The sequence below is a fragment of the Pungitius pungitius genome, chromosome 17 (assembly GCF_949316345.1).
Source record: "Pungitius pungitius chromosome 17, fPunPun2.1, whole genome shotgun sequence".
Taxonomy (NCBI): Eukaryota; Metazoa; Chordata; class Actinopteri; order Perciformes; family Gasterosteidae; genus Pungitius; species Pungitius pungitius.
The window spans coordinates 414,902-439,692 of NC_084916.1; the positions used below are offsets into that span (position 1 = coordinate 414,902).

Here is a 24,791-nt window from a genome sequence, read left to right on the forward strand (position 1 = left end):
CCGTTAGATTTAAATCTCGTCTTCCATTACGTAAGCAGGCCTGTTTGTTCTCACGGGATCCCCTGGTTGGGCTGGTAAATGGAAGACGTAAACAGCAGCCAACACCAACAGAGCAGCGCGGACGGGCCTCCGAGTCCCTTCGTACTTCACTGCTCTACTTCTGGAGCTGAGGCCTCTTACTGCTCACTCTTTATTGCTTTTCCTTCTGTCGGTCTCTCTCTCTCTCTCTCTCTCTCTGCAGATATCGTAGCGCAGGGCTAGCAGAACGCAGTGCCGTCGCCATAGTACCAGCTAGACAACACATGTACACAGTGGAGAAGATTAAGACGAGCTGCCTGGAGCTTTGCTGTAGCTGATGATGATGTAGAGCAGTGCCAGGGCATTCTGTTCTGCTTTTCCATGAATCTAAAATATGATTTTATTTGTTGTTGTAGAGAATTGATTTGGACAGAACGAGAGGGGATAGTGGACTGGAGGTGCTGTAGGTTTGCCTGGCAGCCACTCAGAACATCTGGAGTTAGAGGCCCGTTAGATGAGGAGATAAGTGCCTCTATTAAGTTAAATAAGTAAACATGTACATGGGTCACTGCTGATAAGAAGACCGGGCCTGGGATCAGCAGGTTTCTCCTAATCGATCACATTACATAAACTGGGGTGTGGAACCAATTTGTTCTCAATGCCGTCCTAAAAGTATAGTTGTACGTGTTACAAAATAAGTGCCTTTGCTTTCTTTAGGGAGTTGGATGCGAAGATAGAGACACTAAGCTAAAGCCAGCAGTTGGTTAGCTAAGCTTAGCTTAGCTTAGCACGAGGCATGGAAACGAGTCAACAAGTAACCACAAGAACCATTGAGGCTCACTCATTCGCGCATTCTTGTTTGTTTGATTCCTACAAAAACCAAAGTGTGAAACCAGCCAGATGTGATTTGATGAACTCAGAGGCCCAGGTGTCCTCTTACCTGTGGGACCGAAAGAACCAGGTAAGTCGCAATAGACCTCACCACCCAGAAGAAATGACTTACACAGTGCATCAAAATGCGGTACCATGCGTTCCTGACTGAGGGAGGGAGGGGGGAAGGTGTTAAGTGGATGTAAAGATGAATTCTTGGAACACTACCCTAAATCCAACAGAAGAGTGTGAGTGGAGGAAGTTGCTCGTTTTAGAGCGTGCTGATGTGTCAGCCCTGGCCGTGCTCCACACTCCAAAAGGGGATTTTGGGGAGTTTATCATTTAGTATATTTATCTGTTGACATTAACTGGAAGCGCTGCTCCTGACCTTTTTGACCTACCATAAATAAACAGCGTCACGTCCCTCGATACGGAACTGAACGGCTCCAATTTATGATCAGAATTTGAAGACCATTGTCTTTTCATATTTACGTACTTTGTTGGTTTTCCTGCACACCACAGATTGTCTCAGGCACAATACTTGAAAAATCTGAGTCTGGAACGTCGGCTGCAATTTGGTGACTCTTTCCTCTGGACAGAAACAGCCGTCAGAAGAGTGATCACAATGCAACCAGCGGGCCACACACAGTCGCTGCTGGTCTTGTTCTTGTGGTCGGGCAGCAGACGTGGTCGGGTCAGTTGGAAAATCTCCATGCGATAACCACACTCATCCTCATCAGATTGGAGGCCTTCTCACCTCATGTGCCTGTAACAACGTCTCCATGTGCCGAGGTCACTGCCATCGCAGAGGGAAAATCGCCTCGCAGCTGCACTTAAGTCCAAAGAGCTTAGGCAGCAGGTGGAGGTGTAAGTTGAGCAGTAAGGGTAATGCATTTTAACGAGCCCGGACCACAGAGTCCGTCCTGGAAATAGACCCAACGTGGTCCATTTCCTCTGCAGGGCTTTAGGAAGGGGCCTTTTATGCAGAACCCATTAGGCGCTGCTCTAGAGCCCTGGATGGATGGCTGTGGACGGCTCTCCCACACACAATTTAATCTGAGCACATTGAAAGCACATTTAGGGAAACCTTCCTCCGCTAATCTATTATGGCTGAGGGCCGGTCTGAAAGAAACGTATCCCTGTATACGTAAGATGTTGGACGGCTTTGAATTTCCGCCCTTGGGTTTCTTAATCTTGCATTAGAAAGCAAACGTCTTGAATACTCATTTCTCTCTTGTTTAACCCTGTGAAGCCTTCAAAGCACTTTGAGTTCTGATCTTTAAAGGACGAGAAAAAGCGAGAGCAGCTCAACCAAGAAACGCCGGCTTCTGTGTCAACAAAGGCCGACTCACCGCTCACAGTGTTGCTATTGTGCACGGAGCAGCTGATTATGTTGTAACACCCTTTCTTTCACAACGTTGTAAACTCTCTTGCTCTTTCCTCTGTGCTCCTCAGTCACTGATGCGACCAGATACACAACTAAAGAGGAGAGATGGGATTCTAAAGACAAAGACGGCGTGCCAGGTGAGCTGGTTCTGATTTATACATCTACACTCTGGTTCCCTTTCTGGCCTTTTTACAACAATGCAGTTATAAAAACTTGATCCCAAGGAACACGATACCTGATGTCTGTAATTCATCTCATTTGGGAGGATGAGCTTTTGGACGACACGTCTGTATCCCTTGGCCAGATTTTACGGGTGAGTCCTTTTAATCGGAGAAACATAACATCGCAGAGCGGACCTTTAGAGAAATAAATAAATAAAACATCTGCCAACTGCGGTGGAGCAGATTTGAGTCTAAATCATGCCGCTGTCAGGAGAGGTGGGGGGAGCGCTCTGCGCCGAATTCTTCGCAGCCACAAAGCTGGCAGTCACTCTGTTTGCGTAAGAGAAGAGGTGATGAGAGCAGGATGAACTTCATTAGATCGGAAAATGTTGTAAATGTTGATGGCTTTGTCCAAATGGAAACCATCCATTCAACACCGACGTGGGTATTCAGCCACCTGTCTGTGTGCAGCTTGCATTCAATCATCCGCTGCACTGTATGGAGCTGCAATGCAGTGGGTGCATTGTGTTAGCATGCGAAGGCTTCCAGGGAACATTCAGAGATTCAGACTCAGTTTATGTCTTGCACATGTTTTTTTTTAAAAGAATAAATTGCAAGCAGTTTTTGCATGATCAAAGTCCTCCACAAGAGCCTACCCGCACTTTCCATAGAGTGGGTGAGAATAAAAGCATGTAAACAGTCCTGGTGAAGTTACACACCGGGAAAGTGAGGGCACCGGCCGAGGCGTTAAATTCAATCTATTGGCGTCCTGGCAACGTATTGCAGCTGCGTCTCACTCGCTGGTCGGGTTTAATGCTCATGCTTGCTGGGAGGTTTCTTTGCATGTGATAGTCTTTGGACCTTTGGATCACATCCACATGTATGGTGCAATTTCCGAAACACACGTTATTTTACTCAGATAACGTACAAACAATTAATCATTTCATTTATGTCAGCTAGGCTATTTTAGGCCGTTTACATTGGTACAGACATTAGAATCTAAATCAATCTCGTCTAACTCTTAGCAGGCACATAAATGTCAAAGTACTCGTTTGATGGATATCTTCAAAGTCCTTATGCTTAGGCAGCACATTCTCACTAGTAGTCTTTTTCAACGTGCATCTGATAGACTTCAACATATGAAATGTTGGATCCCAAAATGCAGTGAACCTATCTGTAAGTTCAGCACATCCACTTAATACCTGGTTTATCTAAGTTTATGCAACAAAACAACTTGGTTCACTTTAGGAAGAGAACGAGTTAAGTGTGTTTTGGACACAGGACATAGTTAGTTTGACCCTTCCATCCGACCCGACTTCCTCCCCATACAGACTTTATCGCTCCTTACGACGCCCCGGGACAATTGAAACGCCCAACATGGGGCAGGACGTTCGAAACTATGCGTCCGTGGGACCACGTTGTTTAGCACTAACCAGGCAGCCGTATTTGATGGGTCGGCAGACATATTTTTTCCTTTCACTTAAAAAAAGGAAAAATCAACTAAAAACCTTCCTTTTTATTTTCCCATCTCCATCAATAACATTATTTCGCCCCCTCACACATAAACAGTATGCGGTCCCTCTATTGTCTGGCGCCGTTCAGCTCCTCGTCCTTATCAGTGTCGGGTCCTGGTGGTATTTCCTGCCGGCAACAAGAGCAGAAGGTGGCGCAGGATGAGTGCTGCTTCCTGCGCTGACACGCCCTGCGTGCCCCCACCGGCCCCCACCGGCCCCCACCAGCCCCCACCGGCCCCCACCAGCCCCCACCGGCCCCCACCAGCCCCCACCGACCCCCACCGGCCCCCACCGGCCCCCACCAGCCCCCACCAGCCCCCACCGACCCCCACCGGCCCCCACCGGCCCCCACCAGCCCCCGAGCACCCAGCCATGCTCTCAGAGCGAGTGCTGCAGAGGAGCTCATCAAGTTGACCTCAATATATATATCAATATATATATATATATATATTTATGTATCTAATAACTCACACCATCTGCCTGTGATGCCAAATAACTGAGCAGTTTATTTGGCTCTTGAATTCATCTTTAATGGCGTTTGTGAGCAGGCTGGAAGGAGGTGAGCTACAACCCTCTGCTGTGTTGTAAAATGAGAGGCTGCAGGATGAGTATCAAATACTCAATCATTTCTGCTAATATTTTATGAAGTGAATATTCTTAAACCCATTAAATATTCCACTTTATCGCTGGTGGGTAAACATCATCTGGGATGGTAGATGACAGGAAGCTTTACACAACGGTGAGATGATTCAGATGCTGCTTTTGGCCTCATCATCAGATAGATTCAGTATATGTGATCATACTGTACCTATAACAATATTTGGTTCTACATAAAACGCTTAATGTCAGCCAACCAACTCATTATTCTTACTTTGCTTGTAACATTTCTAAATGGTGTTTGAATATTCTTCCACCAAGTGCTTTCATTTTTGTGTGAACATGTCAAGAGACCCCGAAGCGTCTCCTCTGGGTGGAGGCTGGACTTCAGCATGTTGTCTGGAAGGTCCTTTCACCTCCATGTCGGCGCAGCGTTTCCCATGGGAAGCACACGGAGGAATATTTGGTCCCATCAGGGGGATTTGGCAGATGTTTGTAAATGCGCTTGGGGCCGTAGAGAACAGCCTTGGAAACACTCTGAATGTTTGTCACAAGTGGGTTTTCTCAAAGGAACCACGGTCGCTGGGCCCGCTCCACGTATTTAGAGTGCGGCCGGTTGCATGTCAGGGAGCACTGGGTTTTTCTTCTCATGCACGCCCATCCCATCCCCTCCCATCCTCAAACTTCATCCCACAATGAAGCCACTGTGGACCTCTGGATGCTGTTAGTGAATGACTGCCTCCATTCAACCGCTGACATTTCAATTCTAAAGCTTGATGCATAATTTGCATTCAGCAAACTGTACGGAGGTTGAGTACAACATGCACAACGCAACGATCCTGAAGCTAAAGGAGCTCAAGGAACTCACACGTGATTTTTATGCGTGCACCTGTGCTTTTCTTACTGTGTCATTTGTCAAAGGCCAGGAACCAGCGACGGAAGTGTTGAGCTCTGAATCAAGTCCTGTAGGAAACATCTGGCTCTTTAGCAGCTGAAGGCTCCACTGTAACGCAGCCTGTGTTGGCCAGTAGTGTGCAGTCGGTTTATCTGTTTATAAAGACAACATGAAGGTTGCAGGCCATAAATCAGGTGCGAGTCATAATTTATTTTGGTACATTCAATAAATAAGTTACAAATAATGAGTAATGCAGAAGCATCTAAATATTGTTTAAATGTTTCAGTAGGAACTAAGATCATTTCTGGTACTTCCACTTTTGTTTTGATAAATATAAAGAGCAACATAAGGACTAAGTTCCTCGTTACCAGGCGTCCACAGAGCTGCGCTGCTTAGCTTTGTCTGCTCTTCTTAACCGGGAGAAGTTACCGTGTGTAGTTCACTGACTATTAGAATATATGAGTACTGGGAACTGGAAAACACTTAAGAAGGGCTAGAGGATTTGTATTTATTTGTTTTAAAACATTGAACTAAATGTGAAGGTTTGTATTTCAATTCATTTTATTTTGTATACCCCAAAAGAGACCTGCTAGGAGAGAAAGCACAAGAAACTCCCAGAAAGAAGCTGAATTAGTGCTAAGCATCAATAAAACGTGGATTATTGTAGAAGGAGTGAGTCAGAGTGAGAGAGGAGCTCGGTGCGTCCTACGAAGTCCCCCCCCCCCCCCCCCCCCCAGCAGTCTAAGCCTACAGCAGCTTAACCAAGCTCCAACTATAAGAGGTATCAAAGAGGAAAACCACTTCTGTGGTGGGAGGGTTAGGGTTAAAAAACACTGGGAAGCTTCATAATCAGAAACACAATGTATCCTTCCTCTCAGTAAAGTTCTTAAAATACTTTGTTCTTATTGTCCACCACTTGTGCTGTGTGACGCAGTGATACGATACATTCAGCATTACTCATCACATGGCTTTCATCACTGCTCTGCCTGCAGATGCACCATGTCCATCTCTTGATGCACTGCATTCAGACTCTCACAGCAGAAGAATCACTTTGACTCTGTTTACGTGTGTAACTGCATCTCCAGCCACATTAAGGGACTTCATGTTGAACCATTTCATCTGGGACAGAGCAACTCAATCTTCCCCCTCTGTGCTGAAATGGTCCCTTCCCTGTAATCAAGGTTTGTTGATTGGCATCCCCATCATCTTCCTCATCTTCTCTCTGCCCCCACCACAGAAGTGGTCACGGGCTGAGGTGGGGATGGCAGGCTACAGGCCTCAGGCCTGCTGAACCCTAAACTGCGACGATACTTTGGATATGTGCTGGGCCTGTGATACGTGAGGCTTTGTGCTCCAAGTGAACAGATGCCAGTCACACGCTGCAGAGTGAGAGAGCTCTTTTTGCTCGTCTGTTTCCTTTCCTGTTTTGCTGCTTCGAGTACTTTTAGAAATGATCACGAGTGGTTGGTTACAGGTTTTTAGAGTGTGGTGAGAGTGACCTTTATGTCCCGTACATGGCCCCACAGTTATGGCTGCTCTCTGAGCATGCGTAAGGTTAAGAGCGCCCCATGAGACTTCATTTCCCCACACGAGGCGCATCGAGAAACAGGATGTTGCCTGTCACACTGATGGAGTCCCACGCTGTCTGCACACATGTTGTCCCCTTCGCTCCTCTCCGATGTGTCCATATCAGACCAGCTTTGGCCCAGTTTGAGACACCTATCGATGGTCTGCCAGAAAAAACAATAGCCCTAAACAATTAGTGATAGCAAAGGTTGTGGCCTTTGGAGCGTTGAAGATAAACTTTCCTTCCTTCGCGGCGGCCCGTCTGATGCCGGGAGACAAAGTAAGTTCCCAGCGGTGGAGAAGAAAGAGACAGGCTGTTGTTGTCCAAAAGGACTGTTGAGACTTCCTTATGTTTACCAATGGCACAGAGAAAACTCTGCCAGCTCATTGTGTGGCAGTGTGTGCGTTACAGTCTGTGAGTCGGTGTGAGTGTGCACACAACGCCACATGCGGGCCGCGCCGAGCCACGTTTCCTCAGCTCTTTTCCCTTTGACTGAATTTAGTGGCGTTGTGTGTGCGTTGAACATAAAAGCCGGAGGTTGTGTTAATCATGGGCACCTGGTTCCAGAAGAACCTCTGTGGCTTTTATTCTAATGTCTTTGTTACTCACAGTCCTCGGTGAGTAGCAGTTGTGAGATGAATGCTCGTGATGATTTGAATCCCACATGCCGGCGGTACAGCCCCGGGGGGGGAATGTGTCCGCTGGCCCAACACTTTGCTCCAAACTGACCTGTATCAATAACCAGCCCCATCAATGAAGTCAGATCTATGTCGCCATCATTTGTATGTCCTACCACCCTTTTAACTCGTCCAATCCATTGATTGATGACCAAATACCTGCAACACTGTTGCCGTAGTGACCGACATCATTGTAAGCCTGATTGCAGCTTTTAGCTCAAAGCATACAGGTGGTACAATGGTAGATGGATGGAAAGGTGAACAAATACACCATTCACTGCCTTTTTCTATGTTCTGTTTACCTGGTTGTGTTTTATGGTTAAATTACATTATTTATCTTAAAACCTGTTTTAGTGTTTGTCTTCTAACTTAATTATTAAAATGAATGTTGTGTGTCTCTGCCTAATCCTCAGTGACTTATCTGCGTGCCTTGAGTATTTTATTAAGATTGTTAAATGTTTTATTCCCCAGCTGGTGTTGTTGGTGATCTATTCCCCCCTAAATCTCTGCCACATACATTTGTTACAGATGTTCATTCATCTTAAATCCTCAGAGGAAAGCTGCATGCATCCTGCATCTTGTGCAGCGGTAGCGCAGCACAGTGTGATCTCTTCAGGGGCTAAAGTGGTACCTGTATGACTGACGTGGCGCATCCAGAGGCACATTCACTTGTCGGATTGACAATTTAAAAGAAGCACTAAGTGGGGGGGGGGGGGAACGGCAGCACAATGTGGAACAACAACAACAAAACATTGGTGTTCCGGCTGCGTAGGCAGGTCCCTGAGTCGTGTGCACCGTGACCGAAGACTGATTTAATGGTACCTGAATTCTTTTCTCACAAACAATTTGCAAAGTTGTATAACATTTTTCTTTGCTGTGCAAATACACAAGCCCAAGTTTAAGGGACTCAAGAGCAGTGTTTAACGCTGTTTTTCCTTTTGGCTCAAGCTGTATTGGTGCGTTTCATCCTCTTGATTAAAAGTGGTTTACAGCAGTGTTGCAGCAGCTTGCTTTTTACAACCAGTTAAACAATCAGCAGCATCACTGCTCAGATACCTGCTGCACCTACACCTGCACCAGGTACATTTTAGACATCCAAGACTCTTTCTGTTGATGACTGAGGCAGAAAATCCAATGCCAGTGGGCAGACTTCTTTCCCCAGTTGAAAACATTAGATTATGAATATATATAGATATATCTATATATTTATAATATTTCACTTGCTTTAAAGCCTGTTAAAAGCTCATGACCAACATAATTTGGAGACGGCCAGACCTGTAAAACTCGTATCAATTATTTCACTGTGGAAAAATAGGTAAAAATAGTTTCTATTTTGTGTTGTTTTTGGGTTTGCTCCTTTTGACTTTTTTTTAGCATGTCTCATGTGTAATCTAAAACTCAGTACGCTCATTCAAAGAAAAAGAAAAAGGCAAAGAAAAACTGAGCATCCCTTGTGTAATGTGCTACTGTATAATTTTAGGTTCTAACAACAGGGTGTGCAATTCATAAATCTCATGCCGAAGGAAGAGTGTAGCGCCATGCGGCCTCAGACTAAAACAATAGTGTTCTTTCTAAACAGAAAGATGGTGCAAAGAGACTCCGTGACACCCACTTTGTGATGTGCTGCACACGGCGGCTTGTTTGCCTGCAGGGATGCGTCCTGAGATTTGTCATTGGGCCGCTCAGTTTACCTTTCCACTCGACACAAGCGGTTTACAAGAACGCCGAGCACCTGCTACTGAGCATAATACCATTCAGGATGTTTGCCTGCCGCTTGTTTATCTGCGTTTGTGCGGTCGGGGCGGAGGGGGGGAAACTGTTCAAAGGCAAAGGAACACTGAGAAACGGGGGGGAAAAGCTAAAAGTAACAGTGAAAAAAAGGATCATGTTTAAATACGCCCAAGCATACAGCCGTGCTGTTGTGTTTCCTGTTGAACTGAAGCAGATGAAGGCGTTTGTTTGGGTGTTGTGGTCAGTGAGCAGGATGCCGTGACCCTCTGGGAGGCCCACGTGTGCCGAGGTCAGGGTCTCCACCTTGTGGCTTGGACCCCATCTCGCAGTGCTGAGCGGCCCCAGTTTCAGCCTACGTCTGTTTACCTTTTGGCCAGTTGGTGTTGTTGAAAGTATACAGAATTATCTATCGTCACTTCCTGATTGAACTAATGGCTGCACATGATACTTTCACTAGATCACTTGTATTGAGTCTCCTTTCACTGAGGAAAGCAGCTGATAACCGGAGGTGGAAGGAGGAGGGCCTGCTGTGTGGAGAGTTATATGTTCTGGGGTCACGGGGGTCAGGACTAGAGACCTGACATCAGGGCTTGAGTATGCGGAGCAAAAACACATGTCGGCAAAGCCCCCGCAATAGGCGGGTAATTTATCTGCGTTAGAGTGGACTTAACCTCCGTGTCTTCTATTAAAAGTGTCTTCAAGTGACTCGCCGCTTCTCAAGTCATCTGTGATTTAACCGTGAGCCTCTTAAGAAAAAAAGGGTCCAGAGTCATTCATGACCCAGAATGGACACCTTACTGTGTGTGTGAGTCTTAGATTAAATATGAGCGGAACTCAACAGCTTTCTTTTGAGGGCTCTCCTGAAGGCACTCTGTGTGCCTGCAGCCCAAAGGTGAGGCTTCTGGTTGAGCTATTTCCAAGCATGTCATTTCAAGCCCCTTAATGGCACGGTTCAAGACTGCGTGAGTCACGTGAGCACCACTGAGGAGTAGAAGAAGAAAAAAACCATGTGTCCAACCCCTCGGAAGATTTCCTGTTTCATGAAAGTGCTCAGAGTGCTGCGTGAGTCACGCACGTCCCGCCTGCTGTGTTTACTCTGCTGCTTCTTCCCAGCCGTGAAGGCGTTGTTTTTTTGGCGGACCCGCCGTCGGGGCTTCGCTTAATTCATGACAAAGAGAGCAGAGTTCAGGAGAAGAAGAAGAAGAAGAAGAAGAAGCCCGTCTCTAAATGGAGCTACTTGGTCTTTCCGCTCTCTGGGTCGCAGCGGTGCTGTTCGGCGGCTCCGCGCTCGAGGAGGCGGGTGAGTGGGACCCTTTTTACGGGGAGAAGTCGCCGCTCGGCCGCTGACCAGCTTCTTAAGTTCATTCTCACACTTTGCTGTGCGAAACGCTCCATTTAACTTCATAAAAAGCAGAAACTAAAGTGCGCGGAGTTCCTTCATCTGTTCAACGAGCCTTTGTGGTTCTTGTCGGCACGTGTTCTGCTCTTATTGGGTCATTAAACACTTTTAGGGTGTCTCGCATATCACCTGTTGTAGATCCCCCCCCCCCCCCCCAGATGCAAGGGCGAAACCATGGTTTAGACATTGGGGGGGGGGGGGGGGGGGTCCAAATGAATCCCCTTCCCCATCATTTCTTTTTGTTAAGTGCATTGCTTACATTTCTATATTTCTATATGAACATGGCACGTTTAGAACATGGAGGACTACATTGGCCCTTTGAGTTCGCATCTAAAGGAATAAAAGGAGACGTAGACCTGCTCTATGTTGGGGGGGGGGGACACACGACCCCGCCAAAGAATACGTGGTTATGCCCTTGCCCAGATGTATTATGTACCTCCATCCACCTCCACCTCCAGCTCAGTCCCAGCGGCACCAAGTGGCTTTGGCTCCTCCTAATTCTCCCCCCCCCCTCCTCCGTCTCTGCAATTATATGTAGCCCTGGGTGACAATTACTAACGTGCATCCCTCTTCCATTGCCCCCCCCCCCCCCCCCCCCCACGGGGTATAAATGACATGCTCTTTCAGAGGAGTTGCTCTAATGATATAATTACTGTCATACTTCAAAACCCCCCCGGGCACATTTTTTATATTGCTCCGACAAGAAGTATAGGGCGTCATTTAGAATATCTGCAATATCCTGCCAGAAGTATCCGTCTGGCCCAGGTAGGGGCTGCAGGTTGTACGGCGTGCACCCCCCCCCCCCCCCCCCCCGAGTCGGTGTGAAGCGAAGAGGCACCAGGCGACGAGTCTGCTTTCACTTCCCCGACCTCTCACATTGTGTTCATGCCATCGACTTCCTGTCAGGGCCGACTTTTACTCCACTGGCGTTTGTTTGCAGTGCTTCTTCCTGGGGGGGGGGGGGTTGACTCGTCTGTTGGGTCACATGCTGCGCCTTCTGAGGCACGGCTCTGGTTCCACTTCCTGTGGCGCTGGGTGGCGGCGTACAGTTGGCGTGTGGCGATGTGGTTTCACCACAGCCGAGGGGTTATTTGCTTGTTGTCTCCACTTGTTTTTTGCGAGTTCACTTACTTTTATTTCAGTTTCAATCATTCAGGTCCCCGGTAGAAACTGGTTTCTCTTTCTCTCAGCGAGTGGCCGAACTTGATTCACATTGTGTGCACTTGTAAAAACGTCCTCCAACTCTTAAACTGATACATGATGCCGCCCTCCATGTTTTTTTGATCTCCATGAACAACACCTCTGTAGAAGGGGCGCCGACTCGTCGGCTCGACAAATTAGAGACTCCCCAGCGAGGAGGTGCATCCCTGTTTCCTTTTGTTTGTTGTTCTTGCCTGTCTGCCAGTTGTCTCCTCGGATGCTTATCAAACCCACAGGCAGTCATCACACAATCCAGTCTGTCTCTGTGGTACGGGTCTGCCTGCTGGCTGCGTCGAGTCTGAACAGGTCCACAGGAGGCGGAGGCCACCGCGTGCCGCTCTTATTGTTCCTGACTTCACTGGGGAACATATTGTAGCCCCACAATGAATGATACAGTGTGTAGTTTCCAGTGGTTTGGGTGAATGTCTGCATGTACTTATGTGAACACTTCAAAAGACTCCCACCCTTTCATCAGATTTGAACTTCTTTATGCGCTATTCTCTCCATGTAGACAATCATGAGGCCTTTTTGCATGTCTAGGTTGAGCTTTTGTCATTTTTCTATGCTGTGTGCTGCATAGTAAACCATAACCTTTTTCTTTTTTCTTCACAGAAGCCAAAATGCTTAAGCCAAGAATGCTGTGCAAGTTCTGTGATGTGCGGCCCACCGACTGCACGGGCAAAGGGAGCTGCAAGGCCGAGTGTGAAATCACCTCCATCTGCCCCAACGACTCAGACGTGTGTGTCAGTACCTGGTACGTGGCGCCTCATACAAACTCACTTTTCCCTATGAATGAAAGCCAGGATGTAGTCAAAGTGAAAAGAGCATTCACCATAATCCACCTTCTGGGTCATACAAACAAAGACGTGAGGAAATGAGGGCGCAGTAGATGCTCGTTTAATAATCATATCGTCCTTGCTCATTTCCTCCCAGGAGCTCTTAAACTTACTCTGCGTGACTACGTTGTTCCTTTGAGCACTTTGTCCGTCAGTATTCTGGTGACTGAATCAAACGAGCACCTGAACATCCATCATTCAGGAGATAATCGGACTCCACACCTGAGAAGCAGCAGGGGTCCGGTGTGTGCTGGTGTTAAAAGCTGGAAGCTGTGCCGATGCTCCTCGTTATATTGCCATGTTTTCGGGCGTTCTCTGAGCTGAGGTCAGCAGAAAGCGAACTGCACACGAGCAGCAGCATTTCTTTGTAAAATGTAAAATGCCAACAGCGCCCAGCAGGGAGCATTTAAATGTTTATATTTGTGCATGATCAGGGTTTTCTTTGTTTCCTGTTTGCTACTGATTTACATTCTGCTGAGACTGTGCAGTGCTGCAGGAGACACATCTCCCATTTACAGTTCCCACTGTATCACTGTATAGATCTGTTTTGTGCTAATACAGATATCTGAAATGGGGACTTCACATCCAAGGCATTGAGTACAGTCCAGTAAATGGCAGGATTTCCTGTGTGCTTTTTCTCTTTTCAAGGAGGAAGGAGGGTGACAATTTCACCATTGATACAGTCTGCCACAACCGGTTCCATAAGCTGCACGGGCTGGTCCTGGACGATTACAACAACAGCAAGTGTGAGATGAAAGAGAGGAAGGGCCTGGGCTCCCAGTTCTTCATCTGCTCCTGCTCCGAGGAGGAGTGCAACGAGCTCATCTTCTTTAACTCCTGTAAGTTTAAGACTTAAGATTATTTTTGTCCTCTAATCCTTTGGTTTGGATCCACTCGTGAGGCTCTGAGTTGTTTTTTAATTTTTAGATTTTACCCTTAAGATAATTTCTTTCTGCTGTACAGTCAAATCAAAGCAGCTGTTTCATGGTCATTTTCAGGTTTATACTTGTGTTTCTACTAGAATGTGTTTTCATGCTGTTGACCCCCCCCCCCCTCCTCCATTAGAAGAGGAGCCATGTTTGTTGTTGTGCATTTTTCAGTTTGTGTTTGGTAGAAGTTTCGGATACTCGTGTGTTTCATGAAATGCATGGAGCCAGAGCAAATTAGCATCAAGAGTGCAGCACGTGGGGCTAGCTTAGCACAGCCAGGGTTAGGCATGAGACATGAGGCATGAGACATGAGACATGAGGCATGAGACATGAGGCATGAGACATGAGACATGAGTCCCACTGCTCCAACACGCGGTTGTGTGTGTGACAACTTTAGTTCCTCATTGGTCCAACTCGATTGTAACAGTGAAGCAATAGTCCAGCGACACTGTTCTATGTGCGTAAGAACCGGTTAGGTCTTACATCTGTACTATGTAACACGGTGACGTCATAGTCCTGGCATGCTTATTGTTATAATGGCAGTCTCAGCTCGTTGTGTAAGGAGTCCTGCGTGAGTGCAAACACGTGTGCACTGTAGTGGTCCACAGATACACGAGTACAAACCGGTCTGGGAGACATTACCTTGTAGACTCTAGTTCCAAAGCTGGACCAGGAATCAGATGTATTTTGACTACAGCATCCAGGCAATAATAACACTGAGGTAGGCTTCTGAGACTTGGCTCTGCACACGGAGCCAAATTGAAAGCATCTGCCCAGTGCGGACCACGTAATGGAAGAACATTCCCTTACCATCGAGAACGTCTGTGCACTGTCTGCGACTAACCGGAGACGCTGCAGAACTAAAGGAGCTCCAGCTAAGAACCACAAACGGAACAATGCCAGTGAGTCAGGATGAATGGACCACCTCCTCCCAAAGTTCAAAACACGAAGCCTCCACTTGCTCTTTTCCCATAACCGAGAGATGCGTTTAGGAAAGCATTACTTAAATTACAGAATGGACAAAGTTGTCACATAACCGTGGAGCCCTCGGTGCACAGCAGTGCGGTACTGAAAAGTGGGCTCAGTTTTTCTTTCTTTACGGAACCAAAACTACATTTTGAGTGTTTGAAAAGGTAAAAGGAGAAATAACAAGTAAGCTGAAAGTATCGAGGTTGTGAAATAGTAACTAGTTCCATCTGCTGGTTCATCTATGGTTACATCCTAAAAAAAAACAAGTGCGCCTGGAGTCCGAAGTTGGTGTGCTTTATATTTTGGGAAGGTTTTGTTACGTTTGGACGCAGCCAGGCTGTTTCCTTGTGTTTCCAGTCTTTATGCTAAACTAATTGCCTCCTGTTTCCAACTTCCAACAGGTATGGTCATTTATTGGATATTTTTATTTGGAAATCAATTACACAGCCCACGTCATCCCTACATTTTGACGTTTTGATATTGTTTGCAGTTGTAAAACACGCCCTCCATTTACTTTAATCAAGACTTTATTTATCCAATTTGTGATTCTTCATTAAACAACACGCTCCTCGGGTTCTCTTCTAGTGTTGAAAGTAACTCGGGTGAATAATGGATGTTGAAATGTCGTTCTGGGACTGAACTGTTGCTTTAAGTGAGGTCTTTTTGTGGGAGTTGGCGGGGCACAGTGACAGGTTTGTTGTGAGAAATAGTTTCTCGCTCTACGAAAATAAAAACAAGCTGCTGGCGGGGGCCATGTTGAGGATTTCAGACATGTGGTTTCCTGTTTAGAAAAAGAGAAGCAGAGGAATTTGACTGGGCCGTCCGCTAGAGGCCTTCCACATGGGTCCTCCTCCCTTGATCCGTACTCGCTTCTAATGGGACCGTTCTTAAGCAAAGTGTGAGTTTATGTTTGAAACCAAAGTCTTCAACTTGATTAAAACAAGGGCCTGCAGTAGCTCCTACTTGTTTAAATATTTAGGAGTTGTGTGGCAGGAAGTCTTGCAACTAGACCTTTTAAATGATTTAAATTTACAGCTCATCAAACTGTGGTTTTCTTTTGTTGTGTCTGGTGATGTATGTTTTATACGTTTATGGCTGCAGCTTAAAAAAACTGCAGCATAAACTTTCACTGCTTGCCAAAACCTCTAGCTGCTCCCAGACCCACACATTATAAGAGTCCTATAAAGAGACACAATGTGCGGCGTACCGGGTCAGGGTTTGGAGCACTTTGCATCTGTGGCCCGGACTCTAACTTTAGCTTCCACTGGGACGGCTGCTGCTCCGAGAACTCGAGTTCACGCCCACGTGAGACGTCAGATGGATGGTGTTTGTGGGTTTTAGGAAGTCATATTGTTTAATGGGCAGTGCTCATTCCGTTCAGGACAAAATCATTTTTTAAAACTCCACACGAGAAGTGGGAATAATAAAATCTCAAAAATCTTTTCTTTTATGATCTGCAAGTTCACATGTTGAGATCATTTGATATTATTCAAAAGATCCAAATGAGCTACCAAACAGAAGTTGATATTGAGATTCTTTTTTAAAGTTGTCTGTTCCCAACTTTTGAAGCCTCTGAGGCTCTTGGCAGCAGAACCGGACCGTGTGTCACACATGTTCACACATCCCCTCTGGCCTTTGATCCCTCAGACATGGACTCCCAGGTGGTGGCGGTCATCTTGGTGAGCCTGGTCCCTCTGCTGGTGATGGCCGTCGTCGTCATCACTTCCTTCTACTGCTATCGCGTCTACCACCAGCGGCAGGCCAGCTCGGGGCGCAAGAGGGGCTGCCTGGACTTCAGCGACGCCCGCGCCATCATGATCGACGACGAGGGCTCGGACAGCAGCTCCACGCACGCCAACAACCTCAACCACAACACGGAGCTGCTGCCCATCGAGCTGGAGGTCCAGGTCGGGAAGGGGCGCTTCGCGGAGGTTTACAAGGCCAAGCTGAAGCGGGGCTCCTCGGGCAGCGGGGAGCAGGGCTTCGAGACGGTGGCCGTCAAGATCTTCCAGTACGAGGAGTACGCCTCCTGGAAGAACGAGAAGGAGATCTTCTCCGACGCCGACCTGCGGCACGAGAACGTGCTTCACTTCCTGACGGCGGAGGACCGGAAGGCGCTGAGGCAGTGCTGGCTGATCACGGCCTACCAGCCCCGAGGGAACCTCCAGGAGTTCCTGATCCACCACATCGTCAGCTGGCACGACCTGTGGCTGCTGGGGGGGTCGCTGGCGCGCGGCGTGGCCCACCTTCACAGCGACCTCAGCCCCTGCGGCCGCTACAAGGTGCCCATCGCGCACAGGGACATAAAGAGCTCCAACATACTGGTGAAAGGCGACCTGGCCTGCTGCCTGTGTGACTTCGGCCTCGCCCTGCGCCTGGACAACGCTCTGTCCGTGGACGAGCTGGCCAACAGCGGGCAGGTGAGGCCCGGCAAGGGATCCATTTCACTTTCACTGGGCTTCCCATTTCAATGATAACACTTCCTCTCCTGTAGTCATTTGGCCTGGTGCTCCAGACGAAAGCAATCCCCGGGCGATGGCGGGCAATCAGTGCGCCCTCTCTGTTGTGGCCTCATCACGCGGAGGGGGACCTCTAAATATTTGAGCCCTTGATGGATGGCGCTGATAGAAATCACGCTGCGAGTGTTCTGAGGGGGCCGCTCTGTATTGGTCACAGGAGAGAGCGGCTTGATTGATTCTTGATGGACTCATTACGCCGATGTAATAACGTTAGACTCTTATTAAAATGATTCATTATAAAAAAAGGGCCTCACCCTCTGCTGGGCTGCACACCTTAACGCATTGTAAAGCCCGTACTGCATCGGTAGGAAGCACCAGGGAACACAATTTCCAAGTTGGTAATTACTGTGCTGACAAGAATCGTGTTGTTGAGCTCTGAGCTACGCTACTTTTTTTTGTTTATCCAATTATTTTCTACATCCAGCGTGTTCAGATATACAGAATATGAGGCGATGACTGCCATCTGAACACCTCCTCTGTGGCATCCTGGGTTCTGATGACATGTCTTTCTTTACCCTGTCTGTTCCCAGGTGGGCACTGCCAGGTACATGGCCCCAGAGGTCTTGGAGTCCAGAATAAACCTGGAAAACATTGAGTGTTTCAAACAGGCCGACGTTTACTCCATGGCTCTCGTACTGTGGGAGATCATCTCCAGGTGCAACGCAATAGGAGGTAAGATGTGACCGGACACACACGTCTGTAGGATGAGGCGATGCTGTTTCAAAATGTCTTTTAATTCTTCCCACTTTATGTTCAAAACGTGACCAGCTGTGTTTTGAGGGCTTAAACACAATTTAATAGCCTGGTGCGCTCCCCCGGGCTCACAGTAAACATCACATGTGACCCTTAGTTAATAATAGATATAAAACATAAGAGTATCCCGGGCTGCTGAGTTTAAAGGAAATCCATAGAAGCACTGATTGATGAAATCCCCGACGAGGCCTGTAAATATCTAGAGGAATACTAAAAGAAAAATGGCTTCTGTGCGCGAGGAGTGTGTTTTTCACTCTCAGTGTGTCAAACACACACTCCGTCTCGGAGAAGTCTTCAGCCTTCACTCCACTAATGGCCCGGTACTCGTGTTTGTCACTCTGTGGCAAAAACAAGGCCAGGATGCGTGCAAATAATGGAACGGGCCGATTATCGGGAGGCAAAGCGCTGGGCCGCATTTTGCGTCGGCACTCGAGTCGTTTGTTTTCACTTCCCCTCGGTGTCTCTGTGGTCCAGTTTGTTTCTGTGTCTGCCCCCCCGTCCCCATTGTGTCAGCGCGCTGATTGAAAGCCGGGTTCAGGCATGAGCGCTTCTACTTTGGCGTTTTCCTGTTGTGCCCCACGACCACCCCGCGGCGACGCTCCTTAAAGTGTATCCCAGAAGAGATGACCCCCCCCCCCCCGCGTGACACAGTGAGCCACTGTCCCTCTTATCCTTTGCCCTGTGGGGGACACTTTTTGAGAAGAAAATATCCCATTTCCTGTTTTGCAAAGTGAGGCTGCAGTGGTGAGTGTGGATGTCTCCTTCATGTGAGGACGTTTTGCGGGTAGTGCGTCTCTTGAGAGCGGACCAATCAGGACACATGGGGGGTAGAGATGGACTCAACAAATGGCTCATCAAAATACTCATCCTCCTTTATTCGATCCCATTCATTCACTTACTTTACATTTACCATCTAAAAAGACATTTTGAACATTCTTGTCCGTGCGCACAAGACATAAGCTCAGTTTTTTCTGTCTTTCTTCCCGCCTCTGGGCAGCTGAGGCCGTTAATCACCTTCCCACTGCACCGAAACGCAGAGCGCCATCCAGCTTTACTCGTGCCAGCGAAGACAGACTGGGAGGACAAGCCAGCGTAGATTTACTGGAGGGGGGGGAACGATACTAGGATAGTGACATAGGAGCAGCTGAATAGCTCATGTGTTTCTCTGTACTCGCCATCCACCCACTCAGAGACAGACAGACGGGTGAAATCTGGACTGGGTTAATGCTAAAACCAGGAACACCAGTAACGTAAGACGCACTGGTGTGAACGGGGCCGTCAATCACGCAGCGCCCTGAATTACCTTGGATATAAACACAAAATACATAATCCTATTTTATACATTTGGTACATCTGTTCACCTGGATATTTGCATAATAATTCAATTTATTTAGCTGCTGCTTCACATTCAAATCTGGTAACCTTAATCTGCCAAATCATTCAAATCCTTAAATGAAGACTGCGTTGACAGCTGGATACTGTGATGCTGTCCTCTCTTATTTTCATTGATTCATTTGATTCAGATTACACATAGTTCATATTTAACAGGTGTTAGTAATTGTGTCAGATTACAAGTCAACCTCTAAAAACCTCCCTGATGGAAGGAGCTGGGAAGAAGAAGCTGCATAAAAACAAGTGGCTCTAATTAGTTTTTTCTCCACTGTCAAACCCGTCTCCTGCTGGATGGCGTGCTGGCAGCGGGCTGGTATTGATTCTGAGGTCAGAGACGCCATGAGGGGGAAGCTGCTGTGAGCTTCATGCTGCCCGGTTTTCTCCTGAGTCACTAATGACACCCATGATGACTCGCCTCACTGTGGGACAGAGGGACGAACAGAGGGGCCCGTCCCGGGGCGTCATAACAACGGCCGTGGTGAAGCCCTCTGGCCTCCGCCCCCACCTGCACCCGTGCGTCTCTGTGGGAGACAGACAGCGTTCCCGGGGGCCGTGCTCAGATCCGAGATCTGCTTCCCTTGTCTTCCAAGAATGCAGAGACGCAGAGCAGGAGAGAGCCGGATTCAGGGCGCAGGCCTTCTTCCTTTTTTTCTATCTCGGCCACTGTTTCCCAAAATGTCTCTGCTGTGTAATTTAGCAGGGCCGGATTTAGGGCTTTGGGAAGGCTGTGTTCCTCGGACGGGTGGAGCCACGTTGGGGGAATAGTAGTGTAACGGTGTTGAATGTGGAGCTGCAGACGGAGAAATGCCTTCGGCCCCTCGAGGGGAGAGGTTGGGCTTCAGTGAGGAGGAGGAGGAGGAGGGGGGGGTCAGGGCAGCTGCTCTCCAGATGTCAGAACATCAACTCCTCCAGGACCGGAGGGCCTGATGGTCCTGTGTGTGCGTGTGTGTGTGTGCGTGTGCGGTCTTTGTCAAATCATTGGGGGAGAAATTCAAGGATTTCAAACCACTTTATGGATGAATTGAGGGCAAAATGCGTTTTCCCCAATTAGGCTTCACCGAGGTCGCGCAGCACGAGCTGCGATAGTGTTTATGTGGAGGTGAGGTCATGTATTGGCCTCAGTTGATGGCAGGGTAGGCCTCGGGGTAATTCGGTACTGAAGTGCGCTCTGCTAACGTTTAATGCACATACATCTGTACTAAATGACTTTAACAACCTGCGAGTTGCACAAAACAAGTGTCCCAGCCACCGCAGCCTAATGGGAACCAGCAGAGGCTGCTGGGAGTGGATTAGTCAGGCTGCCGTTTCACACACACACACACACACAATGTTAGTGTGATCACGTTACTAATTTATTTACCGGCAAACTCTGTTCCAATCTTTTTTTCTGCATTATTGATGTGTCTGGGGACGGGATTATTGCTTCTTTTTCTTGTTGAGCTTCATAGACAAAAAGACTGGCGGAAGGAGGGCGGAACATAACTATCAGATGTTAGTGTGGATTTATCTTCCTTTCACCCTGGTTTGTGTGTTTCCTTACTTTTGGCTTGCGGACCTTTTGATGTCCAAACCCATGAATCCAAGCAGCATCTTTGTCCCTTTGCTCAAAGAGGTGAAAGAAGCCGTTCTGTACCGCGTGGGTGTCCCCGGTCTGCCGGTGTAGCTTAATTGAACAGAATTTATTTTCATTTTCAACAGGGCCTGGCTGACGATTAGCATGGAAATGAGACATTTAGGGTGGTTTGTGTGTTTGCTTTGCGTTCACATCACACCATGTCAGCTGACACAGCGTGAGGGGCTCATTGTTAAACAAATCTAGTCAATATGCACTGTGTCACGCATTCCGGGCTCACTTGTGTTTTCAATAGTTTCTGCTTGTTCACAGTTTAATTTAAGGTCTGCCTTTAAGGAAAATCAACTTGTTTTCATTCAGTCGAGGTTCGCATGTAGGTTTGTGTGTACAAGCAGTGACTGTGGCTGCCTTGTCTGGGTGCTGGTGGAATATTTGAGTCCAGTCAGTCCAGCTTCAAGGTCCGTATCAACGCTCGGAAAAAGGCAGCAGACTAATGAGCCCTTTACCCATGTCACAGCAGGGAGGCACAGGTGAAATGGATTCAATTAATTAAGAGCCCATTCTATTTCACCTTGGACAGTCCCAGCACCCTGTCCCAGCTAAATGGAACGTGGGCACATTAAAGGTCACCCTTAATCCCTGTGAATACCCTGCCATGATTTGACCAAAATGGTATGTTCTACCCTAGTGAATAAATGGCAGGTTTTACTATTGTACCATAACCGATTTACTTGAAGTACATGTTCTGTTTTTCTAAGGAGACTCCATGAAAACCATCCATTCTGAAGTCATTGTCTTTGTACCGACCCCCTCTGCTCGTTCAGGTCCGGGTCGTCTTTTAATTAGTGAACATTAACCTGCAGTCTTCCCCTCAACATTCCTGCCGAACGCTCTGCTTGTTCCATGAAATGCTCGTCAAAGCAATTTTAGAATTTTTGGTTGAACTCAAAGGAGGCCTTTGTCACGCGCTTTCCTTTGGAAGCTCTTGACCTGCCGTCTCCCTCCTCGCCGTGTCTCACCGTGACCAAACTCAGCTGGTAAAATAGCTTTTGACGAGCTCTCAGGAAACCAAAGCAGAGCAGGTGAGATACGTTAAGCTTGTTTGGAGGGGAATAAATAAAAAGTGATGATGATAATAAGCGCTCTCAGGCGCACGTGTTCTTTAGTGTTGCTGCTTCGGTGCTTTTTAAAGTTTGCAACCCGCGCGTTTAGTTTATGGCACACAGTGAATCCTTTGAGCGCCTCTTGTTGTTGTGCGCTGTGGGGCATCGGATCTCCTCTCTCTCGAGTGGGTTGCTGGAATAAGACGACCAGCGCTCACCTGCTGGAGAAGCTGGAGGCTCATTTTCCTCTTTGTGTGTGCAGAGGTGAAGGAGTACGAGCCTCCCTTTGGGAACCTGAGGGAACACCCGTGTGTAGAGAGCATGAAGGACAGCGTCCTGCGAGACAGAGGAAGACCGGAGGTCCCCAGCAGCTGGATCGACCACACGGTAAGAGGCGCCGCACACACACACACACACACACACACGCACACACACATGCACTGCCCACTTATTACGTTGATGTTATCAAATAAATGAGCAATACAAATTCTAATTCTATTCTAACCAATGAACAATAAACGTTGAACCTGCAAATATTGGTGGACAAAATGGACAGAGCGCACACAAAGAAACCTGTAAGCTGTATAATGACCAGAAGCTAAGAGTCTGTATCGTTATAAGCAGTGTATACGCACATGGGACAGTACAGCGCCATGTTTCTACAGAAGCTCAGGGCGGTGTCATCCAGTAAGTCGTGTCATCCTGTACTTCCCTGTTTCTTAAAGGAATTGCTATGAAAGCTTCTGCTCTGTTTGACCAGTCAGCGCTGCCGTCCACGCATTAACGTCTAAGACATGTGTGTAACGCAGGGATGGCAGCAGCTAAGGACCATAAACCAATGGAATGCAATAGTATTGTTCTTAAGAAGACTCCACAAGGAACCTTTTGAGCTTCCTTTTGGCATTCCAGTTGTATTGTGAAAAGCAGTCTCCTATTTATTTCCATCGAAACATGTGATAGTAAATAGGCATTACACCCTTGATGAAGGGAGGATTCACTGCACAGCAGCTGCTCCAGTCGGCCTGCTGGTTCCCAGACACAGATCCACACCCATGTCAACTTCCAGGCTTTCTGCTCAGTCAGCTTCACCCCGAGTGTGTGTTATTGACTGGTTCATATCTGGGCTCCACTGCTCGCCGTGCAGGGCATCCAGATGGTGTGCGCCTCCATAGACGAGTGCTGGGACCACGACCCGGAGGCCCGTCTGACAGCCCAGTGTGTCGCCGAGCGCTTCAGCGACATGGAGTACCTGGACAAGCTGTCGGATCGCTCCGACTCGGAGGAGAAGATCCCCGAGGAAATCTTGATGGTGGACGAGAAGTAGAGGTCAACCGGAGCGCTGCCCCCACCAGGGCGGCAGAGGACTCGCAGCCAGGCACCCGGGAGAGAGAACTTCCAATGGACGCTATGGGTGTGTCACAAATGTGTGACTGAGGAGCAAGCGGGAAGCTCACGCCAATGAAACCCAACTGAGACCAGAGATGGACTTCCATGTACACATCAGAACCAGCGTGACAGTAAACCAGTGTTCAAAGACTGGATGATATTAGGAGATGATATTACAAAGCTTTTTTTTAACCAAATGCTGTTTGCACTTTATCAACATCTGTGTGTGTGTGTGTGTGTGTGTGTGTGTGTGTGTGTGTGTGTGTGTGTGTGTGTGTGTGTGTGTGTGTGTGTGTGTGTGTGTGTGTGTGTGTGTGTGTGTGTGTGTGTGTGTGTGTGTGTGTGTGTGTGTGTGTGTGTGTGTGTTGAATCTGACAGAATAGAGGAATAGAAAATAAAAAAACAGCTTTTATTTAGTAAAGAAGGTAAGGAAAAGCCATGTAATATATTAAGACACTAATAGCCCTTATAGTTATAGTTTCATGACTGCTTGCTTAAACGTTTACCGCGTGTGTGTGCGTGCGTGCGTGCGTGCGTGCGTGCGTGCGTGTGTGTGTGTGTGTGTGTGTGTGTGTGTGTGTGTGTGTGTCTGTCTTCAGGCTAAGAACAAAGGGGATAGAGATGTTTCTAACGGACTGTAAACAGGAAGTTTGAGCCCACTACATTTTTGTAAATGCTGTAAGCTCAGCTGGACATTTTGTCACACAATATGAAATTCTGCGCTCTCTGATCTATATCAAAGTATTATTTTTTCCATTAAATTGTAAAGCCATAATTAAAACTGTTACAGGTCTCAGTTTTTATGTCGTATTGCTGTGTATTTAGACGTTTGGTGACACTTATTCCCCTTTGTTTAGAACATGATCTGCATTGTGAACCTTCTCTAATCTGATGGTCTTTACAGCCCAACATGTGTAGTCTCCACTTTGACGGCACAATACCAATCTATATCAAGGCAGTCATTTCATCTCTTAAATCAAATGGTGCTGGTCCTGCTGATTCGACAGAGACTGAGCACATTCAAACCTTCATGCAGAGTCACTCATTGGAAGAAGTGTTTACCCATTATATACTAAAGTAAAATAACTAGTGCACCATCCCTACATTCTTAGGCAAAACACATCACTTTTTTCCTTTTTTTTAATCTTTACACCCATATTGGAATTTCTATTTGACAACGTAATACAACGTATAATATGATACCTGACAAGACACATAAAAAAAAGGCTTTTAGTATTGAGTGAGTTAATGTAATTTATCCCCAGAGGACTCGGCTCCTGCAGGATGACACATGAAGTCCCAGCAGCCCATCAGC

The 24,791-nt window shown here is 47.4% G+C and overlaps 1 protein-coding gene across 4 annotated transcripts; it reads left to right on the plus strand.

The window, feature by feature from the left end:
* The first annotated feature begins 836 nt into the window (after positions 1–836).
* Positions 837–24,620, plus strand: LOC119219642 (TGF-beta receptor type-2-like). Of its 4 annotated transcripts, XM_037474953.2 has the most exons (9): positions 837–979; positions 2,344–2,412; positions 2,500–2,588; positions 12,629–12,770; positions 13,501–13,691; positions 16,398–17,170; positions 17,800–17,941; positions 22,353–22,477; positions 23,235–24,620. In XM_037474953.2, exons 4-9 carry the CDS (start codon positions 12,637–12,639, stop codon positions 23,412–23,414), a joined length of 1,545 nt encoding a protein of 514 aa, XP_037330850.2. In that variant the 5' UTR covers positions 837–979; positions 2,344–2,412; positions 2,500–2,588; positions 12,629–12,636; the 3' UTR covers positions 23,415–24,620. The 4 variants fall into 4 exon arrangements, with proteins under 4 accessions (XP_037330850.2, XP_037330848.2, XP_037330849.2 ...); XM_037474951.2 differs by lacking the exon at positions 2,500–2,588 and having other exon boundaries at positions 838–979; XM_037474952.2 differs by lacking the exons at positions 837–979; positions 2,500–2,588 and having other exon boundaries at positions 2,327–2,412.
* Positions 24,621–24,791: the final 171 nt, after the last annotated feature.